The sequence below is a fragment of the Mesoplodon densirostris genome, chromosome X (genome assembly GCF_025265405.1).
Source record: "Mesoplodon densirostris isolate mMesDen1 chromosome X, mMesDen1 primary haplotype, whole genome shotgun sequence".
Taxonomy (NCBI): domain Eukaryota; kingdom Metazoa; phylum Chordata; class Mammalia; order Artiodactyla; family Ziphiidae; genus Mesoplodon; species Mesoplodon densirostris.
In genome coordinates this window covers 90,899,300-90,921,969 of record NC_082681.1, presented here as the reverse complement: position 1 = coordinate 90,921,969, position 22,670 = coordinate 90,899,300, and the positions used below count along the sequence as shown (strand labels likewise).

Genomic DNA, 22,670 nt, shown 5'->3' with positions numbered 1-22,670 from the left:
GAGATAGATACATAGGACAACTGAACAGAATACAGTCCAGAAATACATCCACACAAATACAGACAACTGATTTTTGACAAAGGCAATTCAATGGAGAAAGAAGAATCTTTTCACCAAACTTTGTTGAAACAATTGAACATCCATATGCAAAAACAAAACAAAACACCTCACACTTCTAAAAATATGAACTCAAAATGGATGATTTGTTCTAAATGTAAAATGTAAAACTATATAGTTCTTAGAAGAAAACAGGACAATATTGTTGTGCCTGCAGTTAGGCAAAGAGTTCTTAGACATGACACCAAAAGCATGAAGCATAAAAGTTAAAAATTAATAAAAATTGAAAACTTTCGCTTTGCAAAAGACACTGTTAAAAGAATGTAAAGACAAACTACAGACTGGGAGAAAATATTTGCAAACCAGATATTTGACAAAAAGTCTAGTATGCAGAATATATAAAGAACTCTCGAAACTCAACAGTAAGTAATCAAACAACCCAGTTAAAAAATGGGCAAAAGACTGTTCATGAACAGACCATTCACCAAAAAGGATATATGGATGGTAAATAAGCACAAGAAAAAAAAATGTTCGTCATTAGTCATTTGAGAAATGCAAATTAAAATTATGATGAACTACCACTACATAGCTGTTAGAATGACTAATAGTAACAATAACAATACCAACAATAACAAGTGCTGGTAAGGAATGGAATAGCCACTCTGGAAAACGGTTTGGCAGAGTCTTATAAAGTTACAGTTAAACATATACTTACCATACGACCCAGAAATCCCATTGCTAGGTATTTACAGTAGGGAAATGAAAACTTATGTTCATACAAAAACCTGTACAGAAATGTTTATCGAAGCTCTATTCAAACCACCAAAAATTGGAAACAACTCAAATATCCTCTAAGGGTGAATGCATAAACAAACTGTGGTATAGCCACACAATGTATACTACTTGGCAACAAAAAGGAATGAATTATCCATACAAGCAACATGCAACAATTTAGAACAATCTCAAAGGCATTATGTTGAATGCAAAATGCCATTCTCAAAAGATTACATACTCTATGATTCCGTTTACATGCTATTCTCTAAAAGATATAACTATGACAGAGAATAGACTGGTAGTTTCCATGGATTAGGGATGAGTTTGGATGTGATTGCAAAGGGAAAGCATGAGAAATTTGGGGGGGTGGTTCAAATGTTCTGATCCTGATTGTGATGTTGGCTACATAAATCTATACATGTGTTAAAAATTCGTATAACTACCTACACACAGATGCAAAAGTGAGTTTTATTGTATGTTAATTTAAAAAATAAAACTGAAAAACCCAGAGTATAAATATAAATGAAATTTTTAAAAATAAAACTAACTTATTTTCCTAACTTTTAGTTTCATTCCACAAGACAAAATCCCAGTTGAGCCCCTTTTTCACTATTAACGATGAAACATTGATTCTTGTTTTAAGTGGACCTACTTAAGTAGTCTTTTTCAGTATCCATTATCCTCCAATAAGCAAGACCTCCTTTACATTAAAATATACACTGAAACAAAAAAAGAAAAAAGGGAAGGATATATGCCAGAGTGATAACTATAGAAGTTGTTTCTGGTTAATGAGATCATAAGTGACATTTTCTAAATCTTCTAGGATGAGCTTATATAACTTTAATAATCAGTGGAAAAAAGGTAAAGAATCCTTTAAATCCAGGCCTAGTGATGTTTTCTAAAAGAAACTTTGGGGCTCCAGTCTATAAGCAGAGAGAAGATAAGCAGCTAGGAGGAGAGGAGGTAGGCAGCACAAAAAAGATCAGATCTGCTGGTGGTATTTGTGAAGGTCAGAAAACTGGCCATTTTTAGGAAGGGGGAGGCTAGCTCACCTGAGACTGTTTGAAAACATCCTTCCCAACCACATCCAGGTTTGAGGGGTCTTTGATGGAACTAACATACTCAGAAACAGCCTTGATTACCACATCACAGGGAGGAAGAACCAGCTGATGAGCTCTGACCTAGAAGAAGGAAGATAAGCCAGGCACACTGATATCAAAGATGGGTCACTAAGAAAAAGGGTGAGATAGGGGTGAGATACAGAATTCAAATTCAGTTAATTCACTGAGAGACAGTTAAAATCTTTTCCTTAGTCTTCCCCCTAATTTTCAGTACAGAACACTTGGAACCAAGATTGAAGAGTATAAAGAAAGACAAAACCATAGCAGCAATTATCCCACTACAAAGATAACCACTGTTTTATGACACTGCCATAATTAATCAGTTTTCTTTCATGATACATTTTGGCTGCCTCCAAATTTTTGCTATTAAAGGTAATGTTGTAATGTGCGGACCATGTTTGGATCCTGATTTGAACTAACCACAAAAAGACCTTTGTGAGACAATCAGGAAAATCTAAAAATGGACTAGATATTAAGATGATACCAAGGAATTATCATTAATTTTGTTAAGAGTAATAATGGCATTGTGCTTATGTAAGAAAATGTCTATATGTTTTAGAGATGCATATCAAAGAACATGACAGTGAAATGACTTAAGGTCTGGCATTTGTTTTAAAATACATTAGTAACAGCAACAACAACAACAAAAAAACCCAGCAAGTGTGGCCACATCTTAATAACTGTTGGATCTAGAAGATGTTATAGTGACGGTTGACTATATTATTATATTATTTTTTCTACATTTGTGATGCTTGAATTTTTTTTAAATAAGGGTTTTTTAAATGCTGTGATGAAATGTAGGTATGATTTGTTGTCCACCTTCCAATTATTTAATTACGAGCTTCCTAGAATGGTAATTACTGAGTAAAAGGCTATAAACTTCTTAAAGGCTTTTTATATAAATTATTTAGCCAAGTAATAATTCCTTCCTTCAACAAATATTTACTGCCTACTGTGTGCCAGGCACTGTCCTAGGCATCAGGGATACAGCAGTGAACAAGATAGACAAAACTCCCTGCCCTCAAGGGAGCTTAAATTCTAGTGTAGGTGTGTTGGGACGGGGTAAGGGGAGTCAAACAAACAGAATAAGTAAAACATAGAGTGTGCTAGATGTAGTTAAGTGCTATGGAGAAAATCTCAGCAGAGAAGGGGGTAGGGAATGCAACTGTGTGTGGGGCGGGGCATGTAATTTTAAATAGGGTGTCAGGAAAGGTCACTCTGAGAAAAGAACATTTGAGAGAACCTATAGGAGTGAGGAAATATCTATGTGGGAGGAAAATGCATTCCAAGTAGAGGGAATGGTGAGTGCAAAGGTTCTATGAGCAAAAGAAAAGGGAAGATGAGATCAGAGCTGTACCAGAGGGCCAGACAGTACAGGGCTTTGTAGGCCATGGTAAAGATTAGGTGAGTGAGATAAAGAGCCATTGGAGAATTTTGAAAAGAGAAGTGACATGATCGGAGTCAGGTTTTAAAATGACTCTGGCTGTTGTATTAGGAATAGATTTGGGGCCAGGGGGCGGAGCAAGAAAGAGTGCAAGCAGAAGACCAACAGTTAGTAAAGTGTTATAATAATCCAGGCAAGAATGGTGGCTTCACCAAGGTAGTAGCTGTGAAAATGGTGAGAAGTGGATATATTCTGAAGGAAGAACTGATGGTATTTGCTGACAAGAGGAGATATGGAGCATGAGAAAGAGAGAAGTCAAGGATGACTCCAAGGCTTTTAGGCTGAGCAACTGGAAGGATGAGGTTGCCATTAATGAAGATTAGTGAAGGCTGTGGAAGGAAGAGGTTTAGGGGAAAGATCAGGAGTTTCCATTTGGAGATGTTTCTTTGAGATATTTAGTAGGCCATTAGATATTAGAAGCTGGAGTTCAAAGGGGAGGTCAAAGCTGGAGACATACATTTAGGACTCATCAGTGGACAGATGGTATTTAAAATCACGAGACTAGATGAGATCAATCACCAAGGCAGCACGTGTGGATAGAAAAGAGAAGGGACTGAGGATAGAGCTCTGGGACACTCCAAAGTTAAGGAATAGACAAGACAAGGAAACAGCAAAGGAGATAGAAGCAGCAGCCAGTGAAGTAGGTAGGAAACTACAAGAGAGTGGTGTCCTTAAAGCCAAGTGAAGAACATGTTCTAAGAAAGAGAGAGTGAGTGAGCAACTGGGTCATATGCTGCTGACTGGTCAAGTAAGATGAAAACTGAGACCTGGCCATTGGATTTATTAACATCATGGTCATGGTGACTTTGTTGAGAGCAATTTCAGCAAAGCAAATTGAAGACAGAACACGGAAAGGGGAGAGTAAACAGCTCAAGCCTAGACAACTCTCTAGAAGAGTCTGCTGTAAGGGAAGAAGAAATATGGAGCAGTAGCTTGGGTGGAGGGAGTGAAGTCAAGAGCAGGTTTTGTTTTATTTTTTAAGATGGCTTATGCATGCTTATGCATCTGATGGGAATGAGCCAATAAGAGAGGGAAACTGATGATGTGGGAGAAAGAGGGGAGAACTGCTGAAGTGATGCCCTTAAGTTATCAGTGGGGGGGACTCCCCTGGTGGTGCAGTGGTTAAGAATCCACCTGCCAATGCAGGGGACACGGGTTCAAGCCCTGGTCCGGGAAGATCCCACATGCCGCAGAGCAACTAAGCCCGTGCGCCACAACGACTGAGCCTGTGCTCTACAGTCCGCGAGCCACAACTACTGAGCCCGTGTGCCACAGCTACTGAAGCCCGCGTGCCTAGAGCCCATGCTCCGCAACAAGAGAAGCCACTGCAATGAGAAGCCTGCGCACCACAACGAAGAGTAGCCCCCGCTTGCCGCAACTAGAGAAAGCCCGTGCACAGCAACGAAGACCCAAAAATAAATAAATAAATTTATATTAAAAACAAGTTAGCAATGGGGGATGGATCCAGCATAAGAGTAGAGGGGTTGGCCTTAGACAGGAACATGGACAGGTCATCTGAGGCGGGTAAAGCATGCAGGTGAGAAGATGAAAGTGTGGGAACTGGTGTAAGTTCTCTTCCCATTGCTTCAATTTTCTCAGTGAAACAGGAAGCCAAGTCATGAGCTGAGAGTGAGCAGGGAGGAGGGAGCATTAGAGGCTTAAGGAGAGAGGAAAAGGTGTGAAATAGTCGTCTAGGAGACTGAAAGAACTAGGGAAATATAATACCACCAACAACTTACACTACCTCCAGAAGTGTATGAGAGCATCAGTCTCAACACAGCCTCAATAGGAGCGGGTAGACTAATTTTTCAATATTTGCTAAACCCTTAGGTTAAAAAAAAAACACACTGCTCATTTAATTTGCAACTCTGATCACCAGTGAGGTTTAACATCCACTCATATTATTGGCCACTCTAGTTCCTCTTTTGTGAATTGTCCGCTTCTGTCCTTTGCTCATTACTTCATTTATTGGGGTATTAGTATTTTTCTTCATAGGTTCGTATGAATCCTTAAGATAATAAGGGTGTGAGATAATAGAAAATATACATTGTTCTCTGCCCCCAGTTACTGGCATAGAGCACCTAAAACCCTTTTAATTTCCTAAGTGGTAAGAGCACTAGGAGCATCTCTTCCTCTAATGAGGTGACTCTGGGTGAGCTCCTGGATGAGGGCTGGTCACTGGTAAGACCAAGCCATGATTAGAAGCTTGGAATTTTCAGCCTCACCCCCATTGTCTAGAGAAGGGAGAAGGGCTAAAAATGGAGTTAATGATCAATCATGCCTACATGATGAAGCCTCCATAAAATCCCAAAAGTACAGGTTTTGGAGAGCTTCCAGGTTGGTGAACACATCCATGTACCAGGAGGGTGATGTACCCCAACTCCATGGGGACATAGGCTCCTGTGCTTGGGATCCTCCCAGACCTCACCCTATGTATCTCTTCATCTAGTTGTTCATCTCCATCCTTTATCATATCCTTTAATAAAGTGATATATGTAAGTAAGTATTTCCCTGAGTTCTATGAGGTGCTTTAACAAATTAATTGAACCTGAGAAGGGGGTCATTGGAACCTCTAATCTATAGTTAGTTGGTTGGTCGGAAGCACAGGTGATAACCTGGGCTTGCGACTGGTGTCTGAAGTGGGGGGGGGGGCAGTCTTGTGGAACTGAGCCCTTAACTTGTGTGATCTGACACTATCTTCAGGTAGATAGTGTTAGAATTGAGTTAAATTGTAGGACACCCAGCTGGTGTCACAGAAAACTGTTTGGTGCAGGGAAAAACCCCCACATGTTTAGTGACCAGAAGTGTCAGAAGTGAAGTGTTCTGTGTGAGTGCGGTAGTAGTATGGGAGTAAAGGAGAAACACAGGAAAGAAAGACCTAGGAGGGAATAACTGGATTTTTCCCTACACATTAGGTAGAAAACTGAGTTTTTCCTTTTTAAGGGTATTGATCATAATTATAAAGTTTTTGTCTGTAAGTGTCTGAAATATTTTAAGCCTAATGAAAGATATTTATTCTACCAAAACTCCAATCAAAACCTGATGTCCTCTAGGCATGGATGTACAGGCAGGAAATGGGTCACGTTACCTTAAGTGATGCAAGGGGATGTTCTGGTCCCAAGAGGCTCCAGTGAAAAGCAGCCAGGTCCTCATCTGGGAGAATGTGGTTACCTATAAAGTATATTTGTCATTTATTGACTGTACAAATGTTTTCTTAGAACCTCCAGGCCATGAAAGGACTTCTGGGAGAGAAAACAATCAAATAATTCACATAGGTCTATATTCTTAATGTAAAAACTACAGTAACTTATGTTTGATTACCTACTATGTTTCACATGCATTATGTGTATCATCTTTATAATAACTGTGTAAATATTATTACCTCCAGTTTATAGATAAGGAAACTGAGGTTTGAGCAAGTCTGGTGACTTTGCCCAAGGTGCCACATCTAATAAGTGCCCACACCAGGATAAGAAGCTAGGAATGTCTGACTCCAAAGTCCATGCTATTTTCTATCACCCAGTAATGCTGCCTTTTATAATAACAGCCACCAATCACTGACTGCTACTAAGTGGTGGGCATTTTATATATCATATTTCATTTAATCTTATCAATAGCACTGTGAAGTATTATTATTCCATTTCACAGATGAGGAAACTGAAACCAGGAAGGTGTAACTTCAGTGATTTGTCCAAGGCCTAATTCCAAAACTTGTGCTGACTCCACTAGATTATCCAAGCTCAAACCCTTTGGGATTATAAACAGAGGTCACACCTGAGACAAGATATTAACCTTCATGCTGTCAGTACTTGGAAAACCAACATGAAACATAATCAACACTCTGCAATTTACTTTGAAATACTCCTTTAAAAGAAAAATTGATGATGGATAGAATGGACAGATATATGATAAAGCAAGTATAGTAAAATATTAATGGCAGAATAGAGGTGGTAGATATAGGATTTTCACAGCAAAGTTCTTTTAATTTTGCTGTACTTTGGGGAATTTTCATAATAAAATGTTAGCACAACAGAAAAAAAAGAAAAAGATACAGAATGATTTGTGTTCTTGACGTAAATTTAGACAGTGGGTAAGAAATGCTAATGCTCTGAGTGGGAAACCAAAGTTGTCTAGGGCTAGTAAGATATTTGGCCTAAGATGGTACTCTGCATAAAATACTTATAGAATGTAACTAAAGAAAAAGTTTTATAAGAACCAAAATAATGTTCTGGAATATCCTGTATTAATTTATAAGACAAACATGCTGAGTTTCTAGTAAGAAGCCCCAAAGCACAGTGTTCGGCATGCAGAATTTCAGAAGATAAATCCAACAATGATAACCTAAATCACTCTAATCTTCATCTCTTAACACTGCAAGAGGAAACTTTAACAATCACTGGAGTCTGTTCTTTGGACCACCTACCTAGCAATGCAGCAAATATGGGAAAATTCATCCGCTTCAGGCCCAGCTGCTTGGCCACCTCCTGCATCAGGAACTGGTTGGTAGTAAGGTTCTTCCCATTCCAGCTCAGCTTCAGAGCATGGGAACTATAGTAAGAGGGAATATTGTAGAGAGCATACTCGGAGTCATGGGCAAGGAGGCCATGGAAGCCATTTTCCCTGAAAAAAGCCACCACTTCCAAATGGTGGTCTTCAAGGCTCTGAAAGACCTAGGAGGGAAGAAGAGAAGAACACATCATGCAACAGAAGCTGACCTGTATTTGGTTAGAAATCAGGAAGGTTAGTAACTGAATTTTATAGTTTGTTGAAATTTAAGATTATATGAGGCTGAACAAAATACTCTTAAAAAAAAGCCTCTCCTACCCTAGAACTTGATTATTCCTGTAAACACAGGCAGCATTATTGATGCGTTCATTCAATGTCCAGTCTTTTATGACTCCTTGCATGAAACTATGGCCCGAGGTTCTTTAAAAGAATACTGAAATTAACATGGCTTACATTATTTAAGTTTTTACTTTAAACAATAACAGGAGAACTTTGTTAGAAAGATAATAAAGATATTATATATTGCTCAGCACCATATGTGCTTTACATACATTGTCTATATACCATATGTGCTTTACATACATTATCTCATCATCAGAACAACCATGGACAAGGTAGATATGGATGAAAAAACTTACAGGTGGAGGGACTTCCTGGTGGTGCAGTGGTTAAGAATCCGCCTGCCAATGTAGGGGACCCGGGTTCGAGCCCTGGTCTGGGAAGATCCCACATGCCGCAGAGCAACTGAGCCCGTGCACCGCAACTACTGAGCCTGCGCTCTAGAACCCGCGTGCCACAACTACTGAAGCCCGCACGCCTAGAGCCCGTGCTCCACAACGAGAAGCCACCGCAGTGAGAAGCCCACGCACCACAACGAAGAGTAGACCCGCTCGCCGTAACCAGAGAAAGCCCGCGCACAGCAATGAAGACCCAAAGCAGCCAATAAATAAATAAATATAAAATAATAATAATAATAATAATTTTTAAAAACTTACAAGTGGAAATAGACACAGAAAGGTTAAATGACATATAGCTAGAAGCTGAATCTAAGTTCATCTCTTTAAAAAAAAAATCCCTGCTTTCTCTCTTAGGAGCAGGTTAGACCGCAGGGCACCCAAATAGGGAGGGCATTTCCAAAAGTTAGAAGTCAGAAACTTCACCTTATTTTAGAAATGGAAAAACTAAGGCTGCGAGAGGTTGGCTGCCCCTAAAGTTGCATACTGAGTAAGTATATACAGGATTCAAACCCAAGCTGATCTGACTCCAGAATGCACACTTTCCATTGTACCAAACTTCTTCCTAGAGAGCACTATTTTTAATGTAATAGAGGCAGACTGTTAAGTGCCCCTCCTCTGCACGTGTCTATTGCTGTACATAAAGCATACCGAAATGATCTGCATACTGGTTCGGCCACAGTAAGTTCCTTGACTGCAGAAACTTTATTTATAATCTCTGTATTCCTGGCTCCCACATAAGATCTGGTGCATAGTAATATGAATAATAATTACTAACAGATACTGAACATGTACTATGTGCTAAGCAAGGTTCCAATTACTTTACATGCATTAACTCATTTAATACTCAAAACAATCTTATGAGGCCATAACTATTATTATTATCCCCATTTTACATTACATCCCTAGGTCACGTAGCTGGAAGGAGCAAAGTTTGTATTTTTGTCTCTAGAGCCTGCAGACCCTGATAATTTTGTTGAACTCAACTGACCTATTTTTTTCATTTAAGTTTTAAAGGAATGGTAGTTTTCTGGAGTCTGACAGGAGTTTCAACACATTAAGCTTTTTCTAAGCTATGGAAAGAGAGTCTAGTCACAGTAGGTAGCCATGTCACACAGTAAGTCACAACAGGGGGAGATACACTGGTAAGCAGATAGCAAAGTAAGGTCTGTATTTATTTGATATCCAGGCAAAGGAAGCAAAAATCCTTACTTTGCACCACAACCTATTTATGTCTAGAGTTACGATTAACTCCAGATAGGCCACGGTAGGAATACAGATTTATGCTGTCCCCTGGTGACAGTTTCTTCCAGCATATACCTCTCATACCAGTCACTGATTGGGCATCCATCTACCTTGTACCAGGCATAGTGCTAAGTGTGATATGTTCTCTCTCATCATCACAGCCTGACCATGTGGGCATTATAAGACCCACTGTTCTGATGAGGAAACGGAGGCTCAGAGAAGTGGCATGTTTAGGGCTACAGAGCTGGGAAACAGGGACCTAGGTCACACTGACACCAAAGTCCATGCTCTTTCTGCTACAGCACATTACCTTTAGCTGGTCTGAAGCTGATTATGCCACCATCCAAGTGAGTTCAACTCCAGAAAGCCAAGGACTAGTGATCTTTAACAAATCGAATGGCTCTTATAACACTAGGAATATAAATCACAATCATCTGGAAAGCATTTTCAAAATATAAAAACCTGGGCCTCACCTCAGATCTGCTGAAACAATTTCCTGAGTGTGATCCAAATGCCTATATTCCAAAATAGCTTCCAGTAGGTTCTGATGCACACTACCAATTAAGAACCATTGACCTATCCCAATTACTCATTTTTTAAAAAAGTTCTAGCTTTATTGAGATATAATTGGCATATAGAATTATAAGAGATTCAAAGTGTACAACAAGGTGATTTGATATACATATGCCCAATTACTCATTTTACTGCTTAAGCAACTAGCCCCCTAGAAATGATAGATGACTTGACATGGTTATCTAGCTAATCTGCAGCAGAACCAAGATTAGAACAAAAATCTCATGATTCCAGATATAAAACTTCTTTCACTACATATTCTGGGGTAAGTAATGGAAAACAATAGAATAAGAATCTCACAAATAATCCCTCACAATTCCCCAACACCCTACTCCTACCAGGCTAGTTTCCTAACTACCCTTCTCCAAGATTACTGTTTCCTTTTCTTTGCTCACTTGGTTTCCCTGCCTAGACTGCCATATTGCCTGTCTTTCCCAATGTTCCAAATACTTTCCATAGGGCTACCACCTCTTACATAAATTCTTTCATTATTTCTCTCTTCTTAACTCTTATAGCACTGAGACAGCTGACACAGTCAAGGAAGTAATTTGACAATACTATAATCTGCAAGTTTTAAGGCCACAGATTCCTTCTGCCTCTCGTGTGTATCTTCCATGGTCCTAACCAGCACTAGAAAGGACACAGAGCTGGAGCTGACAGAATAGCAAAGAAAGGCCTACAGAGGCTGTATAAAAGGAAAGCATCCCTGGCAAATGAAAGGGCACCATAATCTCAGTATTTGACTTCAACAACTGATGTACAAAATTCACTGGGAAAAGTCTGCCTGGATTGCAGGTTACTTAGAGCTCAAGTAGCAAAGTAATATTAGGGATCAATGGAGTACCTACTATATACCAGGCACTGTTCCAAGTACACCTCATGTCCATTAACCTTGCAATAACATCATGATGCATTATTACCTCCCTTTTACAGATGAGGGAACAACGAGGCTCAGAGGTTGAAGAACTTGACCAATGTCACACAGCTAAAAAGTGAAGCTAGCCAATAAGCACGTGAAAAGATGTTCAACATCTTTAGTTATTAGAGAAATGCCAATCAAAAAACCACAATAAGAAAACCAATTAACACATACTAGGATGGTTATAATTTTTAAAATGTAAAATAACGAGGGTATGGAGAAATAGGAATCCTCCATACATTGCTGGTGGAAATGTAAAATTGTGCAGCCACTTTGGAAAACAGTCTGGGAGGTCTTCAAGTGGTTAACATAGGGTTATTATATGATCCAGTAATTCCACTCATAGGTACAAAACCAAGAGGACTGAAAACATGTTCACACAAAAACTTATACATGGGGCTTCCCTGGTGGTGCAGTGGTTAAGAGTACGCCTGCCGATGCAGGGGACACAGGTTCGTGCCCTGGTCTGGGAAGATCCCACATGCCACGGAGCGGCTGGGCCTGTGAGCCATGGCCGCTGAGCCTGCGTGTCCGGAGCCTGTGCTTCGCAACGGGAGAGGCCACAACAGTGAGAGGCCCGTGTACCGCAAAAAAGAAAAACAACAACAACAACAACAACAAAAAACTTATACATGAATGTTCATAGCAGGATTATTGGTAACAGTCAAAAGTGGAAAAAACCCAAATGTCCATCAACTAACAAACAGATAAACAAAAGATGGTATATTCATACAAGGGAATGTTATTCAACCATAAAAAGAAATGAAGTACTGATTCATGCTACAACATGAATTAATCTTGAAAAAATTATAAAGTGAAAGCAGCCAAACACACTTTTAAATGAATTGTCCAGAATAGGAAAATACATAGAGATGGGAAAGAGCCAGGGACTGGGAGGAAGAAGGATTGGAGAATGACTGCTAGCAGGTACTGGGTTTCCTTTTGGGGTGATAAAAATGTTCTGGAATTTGATAGTGGTTATAGTTCCACAACTCTGTGGAACAGACTAAATACCACTGAATTGTATACTTTAAAATGGCAAATTTTATGGTATCTGAATTATATCTCAATTTTTAAAAACTGGAGTTAGGATTCAAATTCTGCACACAAAGCCCATGCTCACTAACTCACTTTAAAAATTGTGATTATGGAAAATTGTAAAATAAAAAGGTAAAGAGAATAGCATAATGAACCTTCATGATACCAGTATCCAGTTTCATATATCAACGTTAAGTCATTCTTGTTTCATATACTTTATTTTAGCTTTTTCTTAATATGTTTTTTACTGTGAAAAAAAATTACATAACATAAAATTTACCACCTTAACCATTTTCAAAGTGTACAGTTCAGTAGTGTTAAGGATACACACATTGAGACAGATCTCCAGAACTTTTTCATCTTACAAATCCAAAACATTATACCCATTAAACAATTCCCATTTCCCCCTCCCTCAGCCCCTAGCAACCACCATTCGACTTTCTGAAACTGAAACAGTGATTAAAAATCTTCCAACAAACGAAAGCCCAGGACCAGGTGGCTTCACAGGCGAATTCTATCAAACATTTAGAGAAGAGCTAACACCTATCATGCTCAAACTCTTCCAAAATACAGCAGAGGGAGGAACACTCCCAAGCTCATTCTACGAGGCCACCATCACCCTGATACCAAAATCAGACAAAGATGTCAAAAAAAAAAAAGAAAACTAAAGGCCAACATCACTGATGAACATAGATGCAAAAATCCTCATCAAAATACTAGCAAACAGAATCCAACAGCACACTGAAATGATCATACACATTGATCGAGTGGGGTTTATCCCAGAAATGCAAGGACTCTTCAATATATGGATATCAATCAGTATGATACACCACATTGACAAATTTAAGGAGAAAAAACACATGATCATCTCAATAGATGGAGAAAAAGCTTTTGACAAAATTCAACACCCATTTATGATAAAAAAAAAAAACCCCTCCAGTAAGTAGGCATAGAGGGAACTTAGCTCAACATAATAAAGGTCATATATGACAAACCCACAGCCAACATCGTTCTCAATGGTGAAAAACTGAAACCATTTTCTATAAGATCAGGAACAAGACAAGGTTGCCCACTCACACCACTATATTCAACATAGTTTTGGAATTTTTAGCCACAGTAATCAGAGAAGAAAAAGAAATAAAAGGAACCCAAATCGGAAAAGAAGAAGTAAAACTGTCACTGTTTGCAGTTGACATGATAGTATACATAGAGAATCCTAAAGATGCTACCAGAAAACTACTAGAGCTAATCAATGAATTTGGCAAAGGAGCAGGATAGAAAATTAATGCACTGAAATCACTTGCATTCCTATACACTAGTGATGAAAAATCTGAAAGTGAAATTAAGGAAACACCCCCATTTACCATTGCAACAAAAAGAATAAAATTCCTAGGAATAAACCTACCTAAGGAGACAAAAGACCTGTATGCAGAAAACTATAAGAAACTGATGAAAGAAATTAAAGATAATACAAACAGATGGAGAGATATACCATGTTCTTGGATTGGAAGAATCAACACTGTGAAAATGACTATACTACCCAAAGCAATCTACAGATTCAATGCAATCCCTATCAAACTACCAATGGCATTTTTCACAGAAGTAGAACAAAAAATTTCACAATTTTAATGGAAACCAAAAAGACCCCGAATAAGGAAAGCAATCTTGAGAACGAAAAATGGAGCTGGAGGAATCAGGCTCCCTGACTTCAGACTATACTACAAAGCTACAGTAATCAAGACAGTATGGTACTGGCACAAAAATAGAAAGATAGATCAAGGGAACAGGATGGAAAGCCCAGAGATAAATCCAGGCACATATGGTCATCTTATCTTTGATAAAGGAGGCAAGAATGTACAATGGAGAAAAGACAGCCTCCTTAATAAGTGGTCCTGGGAAAACTGGACAGCTACATGTAAAAGAATGAAATTAGAACACTCCCTAAAACCATACACAAAAATAAACTCAAAATGTATAAAAGACCTAAATGTAAGGCCAGACACTATAAAACACTTAGAGGAAAACATAGGCAGAACACTCTATGACATAAATCACAGCAAGATCCTCTTTGAGCCATCTCCTAGAGAAATGGAAATAAAGACAAAAATAAACACGTGGGACCTAATGAAACTTCAAAGCTTTTGCACAGGAAAGGAAACCATAAACAAGACGAAATGAGAACCCTTAGAATGGGAAAAAATATTTGCAAACAAAGCCACTGACAAAGGATTAACCTTCAAAATTTACAAGCAGCGCATGCAGCTCAATATCAAAAAAACAAACAGCCCAATCCAAAAATGGGCAGAAGACCTAAATAGACATTTCTCCAAAGAAGAGAAACAGATTGCTAACAAACACATGAAAGGATGCTCAACATCACTAATAATTAGAGACATGCAAATGAAAACCACAATGAGGTATCACCTCACACTGGTCAGAATGCTCATCATCAGAAAATCTAGAAACAATAAATGCTGGAGAGGGTGTGGAGAAAAGGGAACCCTCCTGCACTGTTGGTGGGAATGTAAATTGATACAGCCACTATGGAGAACAGTATGGAGGTTCCTTAAAAAACGAAAAATAGAGCTACCATATGACCCAGCAAGCCCACTACTGGGCATATACCCTGAGAAAACCGTAATTCAAAAAGAGTTATGTACCCCACTGTTCACTGCAGCACTATTTACAATAGCCAGGACATGTAAGCAACATAAGCGTTCATCGACAGATGAATGGATAAAGAAGATGTGGCACATGTATACGGTGGAATATTACTCAGCCATAAAAGGAAACGAAATTGAGTTATTTGTAGTGAGGTGGATGGACCTAGAGTCTGTCATACAGAGTGTAAGAAGTCAGAAAAAGAAACAAATACCATATGCTAACACATATATATGGAATCTAAAAAAAAATGGTTCTGTAGACACTAGGGGCAGGAGAGGAATAAAGACGCGGATGTACAGAATGGACCTAAGGACATGGGGAAGGGGAAGGGTAACTTGGGAAGAAGTGAGAGAGTGCAGTTGACATACGTACACTACCAAATGTAAAATAGATACCTAGTGGGAAGCAGCTGCATAGCACAGGGAGATCAGCTCCATGCTTTGTGACCACCTAGAAGGGTGGGATAGGGAGGGTGGGAGGGAGATGCCAGAGGGAGGCAATGTGGGGATATATGTATACATATAGCTGATTAACTTTGTTATACAGCAGCAACTAACACAACATTGTAAAGGAAGTACTCTCCAATAAAGATGTCAAAAAGAATTAAAAAAACAACAACCAGTGGATCACTGAAGAAATCAAAGAGGAAATAAAATAATACCTAGAGACAAATGAAAATGAAAGCACAATGATCCAAACCTATGTGATACAGAAAAAGCAGTTCTAAGAAGGAAGTTTACAGCAATACAATCTTACCTCAGGAAACAAGAAAAATCTCAAACAACCTAACGGTACACCTAAAGCAGCTAGAGAAAGAAAAACAAACAAAACCTGAAGTTAGTAGAAGGAAAGAAATTTCAAAGATCAGAGCAGAAATAAATGAAATAGACACAAAGAAAACAATGGCAAAGTTCAATGAAACTAAAAGATGGTTATTTGAAAAGATAACGAAAATTGATAAACCTTTAGCCAGACTCATCAAGAAAAAAAGGGAGGGAGTTCCCTGGTGGCACTGTGATTAAGACTCCATGTTCCCAATGCAGGAGGCCTGGGTTCGATCACTGGCCAGGGAACTAGATCCCACATGCATGTCACAACTAAGAATTTGCATGCCACAACTAAGCAGCCTGCGTGCTGCAAATAAGGAGTTGGCAATCCACAACTAAGGAGCCCACGTGCCTCAACTAAAGGAGCCCATGTGCTGTAACTAAGGAGCCCGCCTGCCGCAACTAAGACCCTGCACAACCAAATAAAAGGAAAAAAAAAGAAAAAAGAAAAGAAAGGAAAAGGACTCAGATCAATAAAATTAGAAATGAAAAAGGAGAAGTTAAAACTGACACCACAGAAATACAAAGGATCGTAAGTGACTACTACAAACAACTGTATGCCAATAAAATAGACAACCTGGAAGAAATGGACAAATTCTTAGAAAGGTACAATCTCCCAAGACTAAACCAGGAAGAAATAGAAAATATGAACAGACAAATCACAAGCACTGAAATTGAAACTGTGGTTAAAAGACTCCCAACAAACAAAAGTCCAGGACCTGATGGCTTCACAGGCGAATTCTATCAAACATTTAGAGGAGAGCTAACACCTATCCTTCTGAAACTCTTCCAAAATATAGCAGAGGAAGGAAAACTCCCAAACTCATCCTGTGAGGCTACCATCACCCTGATACCAAAACCAGACAAAGATACCACAAAGAAAGAAAATTATAGGCATCACTGATGAACATAGATGCAAAAATCCTCAACAAAGTACTAGCAATCCGAATCCAACAATACATGAAAAGGATCATACACCATGATCAAGTGGGATTTATCCCAGGGATGCAAGGATTTTCAAGAAGTTAGACTGTCACTGTTTGTAGATGACATGATACTATACATAGAATATCCTAAAGATGCTACCAAAAAACTACGAGAGGTCATCAATGAATTAGGTAAAGTTGCAAGTTACAAAATTAACACACAGAAATCTGCTGCATTCCTATACACTAACAATGAAAGATCAGAAAGAAAAATTCAAGAAACAACCCCATTTACCATCACATCAAAAAGAATAAAATACCTAGGAGTAAACCTACCTAAGGAAACCAAAGACCTGTACTCCAAAAACTATAAGAAGCTGATGAAGGAAATCAAAGACAACACAAACAGATGAAAAGATATACCATGTTCTTGGATTGGAAGAATTCATATTGTCAAAATGACTATACTACCAAGGCAATCTACAGATTTAATGCAATCCCTGTCAAATTTCCAATGGCATTTTTCACAGAACTAGAACAAAAAACATTAAAATCTGTATGGAGACACAAAAGACACCGAATAGCCAAAGCAACCTTGAGAAAGAAAAATGGAGCTGGAGGAATCAGGCTCCCTGATTTCAGACTATACTACAAAGCTATAGTCATCAAAACAGTATGGTACTGGCACAAAAACAGATATATAGATCAATAGAACAGGATAGAAAGCCCAGAAATAAACCCACGCACCTATGGTCAATTAATCTATGACAAAGGAGGCCAAACTATACAATGGTGGAAAGACAGTCTCTTCAACAAATGGTGCTGGGAAAACTGGACAGCTACACGTAAAAAAGTGAATTTAGAACACTCCCTAACACCATACACAAAAATAAACTCAAAATGGATTAAAGACCTAAATGCGAGACTGGACACTAGAAAACTCTTGGATGAAAACAGAGGCAGAACACTGACATAAATCACAGCAATATTTTTTTTTCAATCCGTCTCCCACAATGATGGCAATAAAAACAAAAATTAACAAATGGGAGCTAATTAAACTTCCAAGCTTTTGCACAGCAAAGGAAACCATAAACAAAACGAAAAGGCAACACTCAGATGGGGAGAAAATATTTGCAAATGATGTGACTAACAAGGGATTAGTCTCCAAAATTTACAAACAGCAGCTTAATATCATCAAAACAAACAACCCAATCCAAAAATGGGCAGAAGACCTAAATAGACATTTCTCCAAAGAAGACATACAGATGACCAAGAGGCACATGAAAAGATGTTCAACATCGCTAATTATTAGAGAAATGCAAATCAAAACTACAATGAGATACCACCAGTCAAAATGGCTATCATCCAAAAATCCACAAACAATAAATGCTGGAGCAGGTGTGCAGAGACGGGAACCCTCCTACACTGTTGGTGGGAATGTAAATTGGTGCAGCCACTATGGAGAACAGTATGGAGGTTCCTTAAAAAACTAAAAATAGGACTTCCCTGGTGGCGCAGTGGTTGAGAGTCCACCTGCCGATGCAGGGGACACCGGTTCATGCCCTGGTCCGGGAAGATCCCACATGCCGTGGAGTGGCTAGGCCTGTGAGCCATGGCCGCTGAGCCTGCACGTCCGGAGCCTGTGCTCCGCAACGGGAGAGGCCACAACAGTGAGAGGCCCGCGTGCCGCAAAAAAAAAAAAAAAAAAAAAAACAAAACCTAAAACTAAAAATAGAGCTACCATATGATCCAGCAATCCCACTCCTGGGCATATATCTGGAGAAAAACGTGGTTTGAAAGGATACATGCACCCCAGTGTCCATTGCAGCGCTGTTTACAATAGCCAAGACATGGAAACAACCTAAATGTCCATCGACAGAGGAATGGATAAAGAAGATGTGGTACATATATACAAGGGAATATTACTCAGCCATTAAAATGAATGCAATAATGCAATTTGCAGCAACATGGACAGACCTAGGGATTGTCATAATGAGTGAAGTAAGCCAGACAGAGAAAGAGAAATATCATATATCGCTTATAAGCAGAATCTAAAAGGAAATGATACAAATGTACTTACTGACAAAACAGAAACAGATTCACAGACTTAGAGAACAAACTTATGGTTACCAGGGGGACAGGGTGGGGGGAAGGGATAGTTAGGGAATTTGGGATTGACACATACACACGGCTACATTTAAAATTGAGGGACTTCCCTGGTGGCACAGTGGTTAAGAGTCTGCTTGCCAATGCAAGGGACACGGGTTCTAGCCCTGGTCCGGAAAGATCTCACATGCCGTGGAGCAACTAAGCCTATGAGCCACAACTACTGAGCCCATGTGCTACAACTACTGAAGCCTGTGCGCCTAGAGTCCATGCTCTGCAACAAGAGAAGCCACCGCAGTGAGAAGCCTGCGCACCACAATGAAGAGCAGCCCCCCGCTTGCCGCAACTAGAGAAAGCTCGTGTGCAGCAACGAAGACCGAACGCAGGCAAAAATAAATAAATAAATAAATTTAAAAGATATATCCATCTAGAACCTCAGAATGTGAATTTATTTGAAATTAGGGTCTTTGCTGATGCAATTAAGGTAAAGATCTTGACACAAGATCATTCTGATCTAATGACAAGTGTCCTTATAAAAGAAGACTGGGGACATCTGTGGCAGTCCAGTGGTTAAGACTCCCCGCTTCCACTGCAGGGGTCACGGGTTCGATCCATGTTCGGGGAACTAAGATCCCACACGCTGCATGGCCAAAAAAAAAAAAAAAAAAAAGGATAACAAACAAGAAGCTACTGTATAGCACAGGGACCTCTGCTCAATATTATGTAACTACCTAAATGGGAAAAGAATTTGAAAAAGAGTAGATACATGTATATATATAACTGAATCACTTTGCTGTATGCCTGAAACTATCACAACATTGTTAATCGATTATACTCCAATATAAAATGAAAAGTTAAAAATATAGATCTTAAGCATATAAAAAGATAATCAAATTCACTTGTGATAAGAAAAACGAAAATTAAAACACTACAGAAACATGGTATTTTGCCTATAGGATTAGCAATTACTGTATTGGTGAGGGAGACACACGCTTGCAAATATTGAAGGCAGGAGTATAAATGGTATAATCTCTAGGGAGAACATTTTGGCGAGATCTTTTAAAGTTCAAATGCACATACTTTTTGACTCAGCAATTTTGCTTCTAGGGATTTATTTTAGATATTTAAAGCACTTGGAACAACAAAGCCAGTGCTGAAATATAAGCAGTGGCATTGCAGTTGTACAAATTATTCACTGCAGCATTATTTGTTCTAGCTGAAAACTGGAAACAATCTAATTAAAGGACTAATTATATAAATTATAACATGTGCATGCAATGGAATAGGATGGAACTGTGAAAAATAAGGACAAACCTCTGCATACTCATATGGAAAAATCAGCATGATATATTAAATGATAATAGCAAAGTATAGAATATTATGTAAATAGTATACTATCATTTGTGGTTTTTAAAGGTATATTTGTGTGTATATAATATGTATGTATATATACAATGTATTTATATGTATAGTTATATATATTTGCTTTATATGCATAGTCTCTCTGGAAGAATACACAACAAACTGATAATATTGATCATCTCTGAGGAGGAGAAACTGGTGGCTAGGGTCAAGAGTGGAAGAGAGTTGGTTTTTTTTTCTGGACATATTATCTTTTTGTATATTTTGAATTTTTGTACCATGAATTGCAATACTTATTTAAAAGAGGAATTACTACTGAATAAAAGCAGAACATATTCCAGGTTAAAAAAAAATCAACAATACAGAAGGGTGTACAGTGAGAGGTAATAGCTCTCTTATCCCCATTCCCTGGAGGTAACTGCTATTCCAGGCCTCTCCCCTGAAGAGTCTGATTCGCATGTCTAAGGCTAGGCTGGGAATGTGTTTTTTTAAACCAACTTATTGAGGTTTATTGACATACAAAAAGCTGCACATAATTAACGTATACAGTTTGATGAGTTTAGAGGTAAATATCATTACCACAGTCTACACCAGAAACATATCTATTACCTCCAAAAGTTTCCTCCTGCCTCTATCATCATTTCTTGTGATAAGAACACAGGATCGGGCTTCCCTGGTGGCGCAGTGGTTGAGAGTCCGCCTGCCGATGCAGGGGACATGGGTTCGTACCCCGGTCTGGGAAGATCCCACATGCCGCGGAGCGGCTGGGCCTGTGAGCCATGGCCGCTGAGCCTGCACGTCTGGAGCCTGTGCTCCGCAGTGGGAGAGGCCAGAACAGTGAGAGGTCCACGTACCCAAAAAAAAAAAAAAAAAGTCTACATCTGAGCAGAACCAGGAAGAAAGGAAATCATAAGAGGGATGAGACCTTGTTAAATAAATACATTTAAAAAAAAAAAAAAAAAGAACACAGGATCTACTCTCTTAGCAAATTTTTCAGTATACAATACAATATAGGCACTATGCTGTGCAGTAGATCTCTAGGACTTATTTATCTTGTATAACCAAAATTTTATACTCTTTGACTAAAACCTCCCCATTTCCCCTTCCCACCAGCTCCTGGCAAGCACCATTCTACTCTCTGCTTCTAAGAGTTTGACAATTTTAGATTCCTCACATAAGAGTATCATGAAGTGTTTGTCCTTTGGAGTCTGGCTCGTTTCACTCAGCATAAAGTTCTCCAGGTTCATCCATGTTGTCCCAAATGGCAGGATTTCCTTGATATTCCATTGTATGAATATACCACATTTTCTTTACCCACTCATCCAACAAGAGATACTTAGGTTGCTTCCAAGAACCCCAGGTGATTGTAATGATGGAAGGCAAGTTTAAGAAACACTGCTCTCTAGTCGGATCACACAGCATGACTACTTATTCCTAGCAAAATACAATCTAGAATGACTGATGGCAATTAAATCCTGACCAAGGCAAGGAAAAAGCCTTCCAGCCACAATGCCCCTCAGAATAGCTGAGCACCCTGGCTCCATTTCCACATCTATGATGACTGCTACCCTCTGAAGCAGAATGAGTTCCTGGCCCTAACTGGTCCAGTTCAGTTGTTAACCTTGCAATTTTCCAGGAGACTAAAATTATTTAGGTGGGATTAAGCAGCAACATATGCAAACAACAAATCAGAAAAGGAGCACATTTGAGCTTTAAAGAAAGTAGGAGTTGAGATCCTGAACAACTACCTATAGCTTTTAATTGCTGGCTTACTGTTCAGTCCAACAAATATGAATTGAGGGACTACTAAATGCCAGGATGCAGACAGCACAGAGTAGGCCACTTAAACATGAGAAAATATAAGCACCTCTGTGTACCATGGGAACACAGAAGAAAGGCATCTAGCCAGTCAGTGAGGTAATGCTTTCTAGAAGAAGCAACACCTATTTATAAAGCTCAAGGGAAAACAGTTCCCTGAGAAAAGTTTAATGTCTCATTTCCAATCACATGTAGTAGTCTACAGCACTGGCTTTCAAACTATGCTTCCCAAACCAGGATTATGGAGAATTGGACCAAATAACCAGACAGGACAGGTACTCCTTTTTTGTTTGTTTGTTTGTTTTTTGCGGTACGCGGGCCTCTCACTGTTGTGGCCTCTCCTGTTGCGGAGCACAGGCTCCGGATGCGCAGGCTCAACGGCCATGGCTCACAGGCCCAGCCGCTCCGTGGCATGTGGGATCCTCCCGGACCGGGGCATGAACCCACGTCCCCTGCATCAGCAGGCGGACTCTCAACCACTGTGCCACCAGGGAAGCCCGGTACTCCTATTTTCTCTTCAATGTGAGCTCATATTCTCCATTTTATCTATTTTATA

At 39.2% G+C, this 22,670-nt stretch overlaps 1 protein-coding gene across 6 annotated transcripts in view; it reads right to left on the bottom strand.

Moving 5' to 3' along the window:
- Positions 1-22,670, bottom strand: part of FAM120C (family with sequence similarity 120 member C) — a 133,681-nt gene that overhangs the window by 97,980 nt on the left and 13,031 nt on the right. For all 6 annotated transcript variants that reach the window (XM_060086835.1, XM_060086836.1, XM_060086840.1 and 3 more), the window contains exons 2-4: positions 7,820-8,066; positions 6,485-6,567; positions 1,884-2,012 (exon numbers count right to left, since the gene is read on the bottom strand). In XM_060086835.1, the coding sequence (XP_059942818.1) occupies positions 1,884-2,012; positions 6,485-6,567; positions 7,820-8,066 (459 nt within the window). The remainder of the gene's footprint in view (positions 1-1,883; positions 2,013-6,484; positions 6,568-7,819; positions 8,067-22,670) is intronic.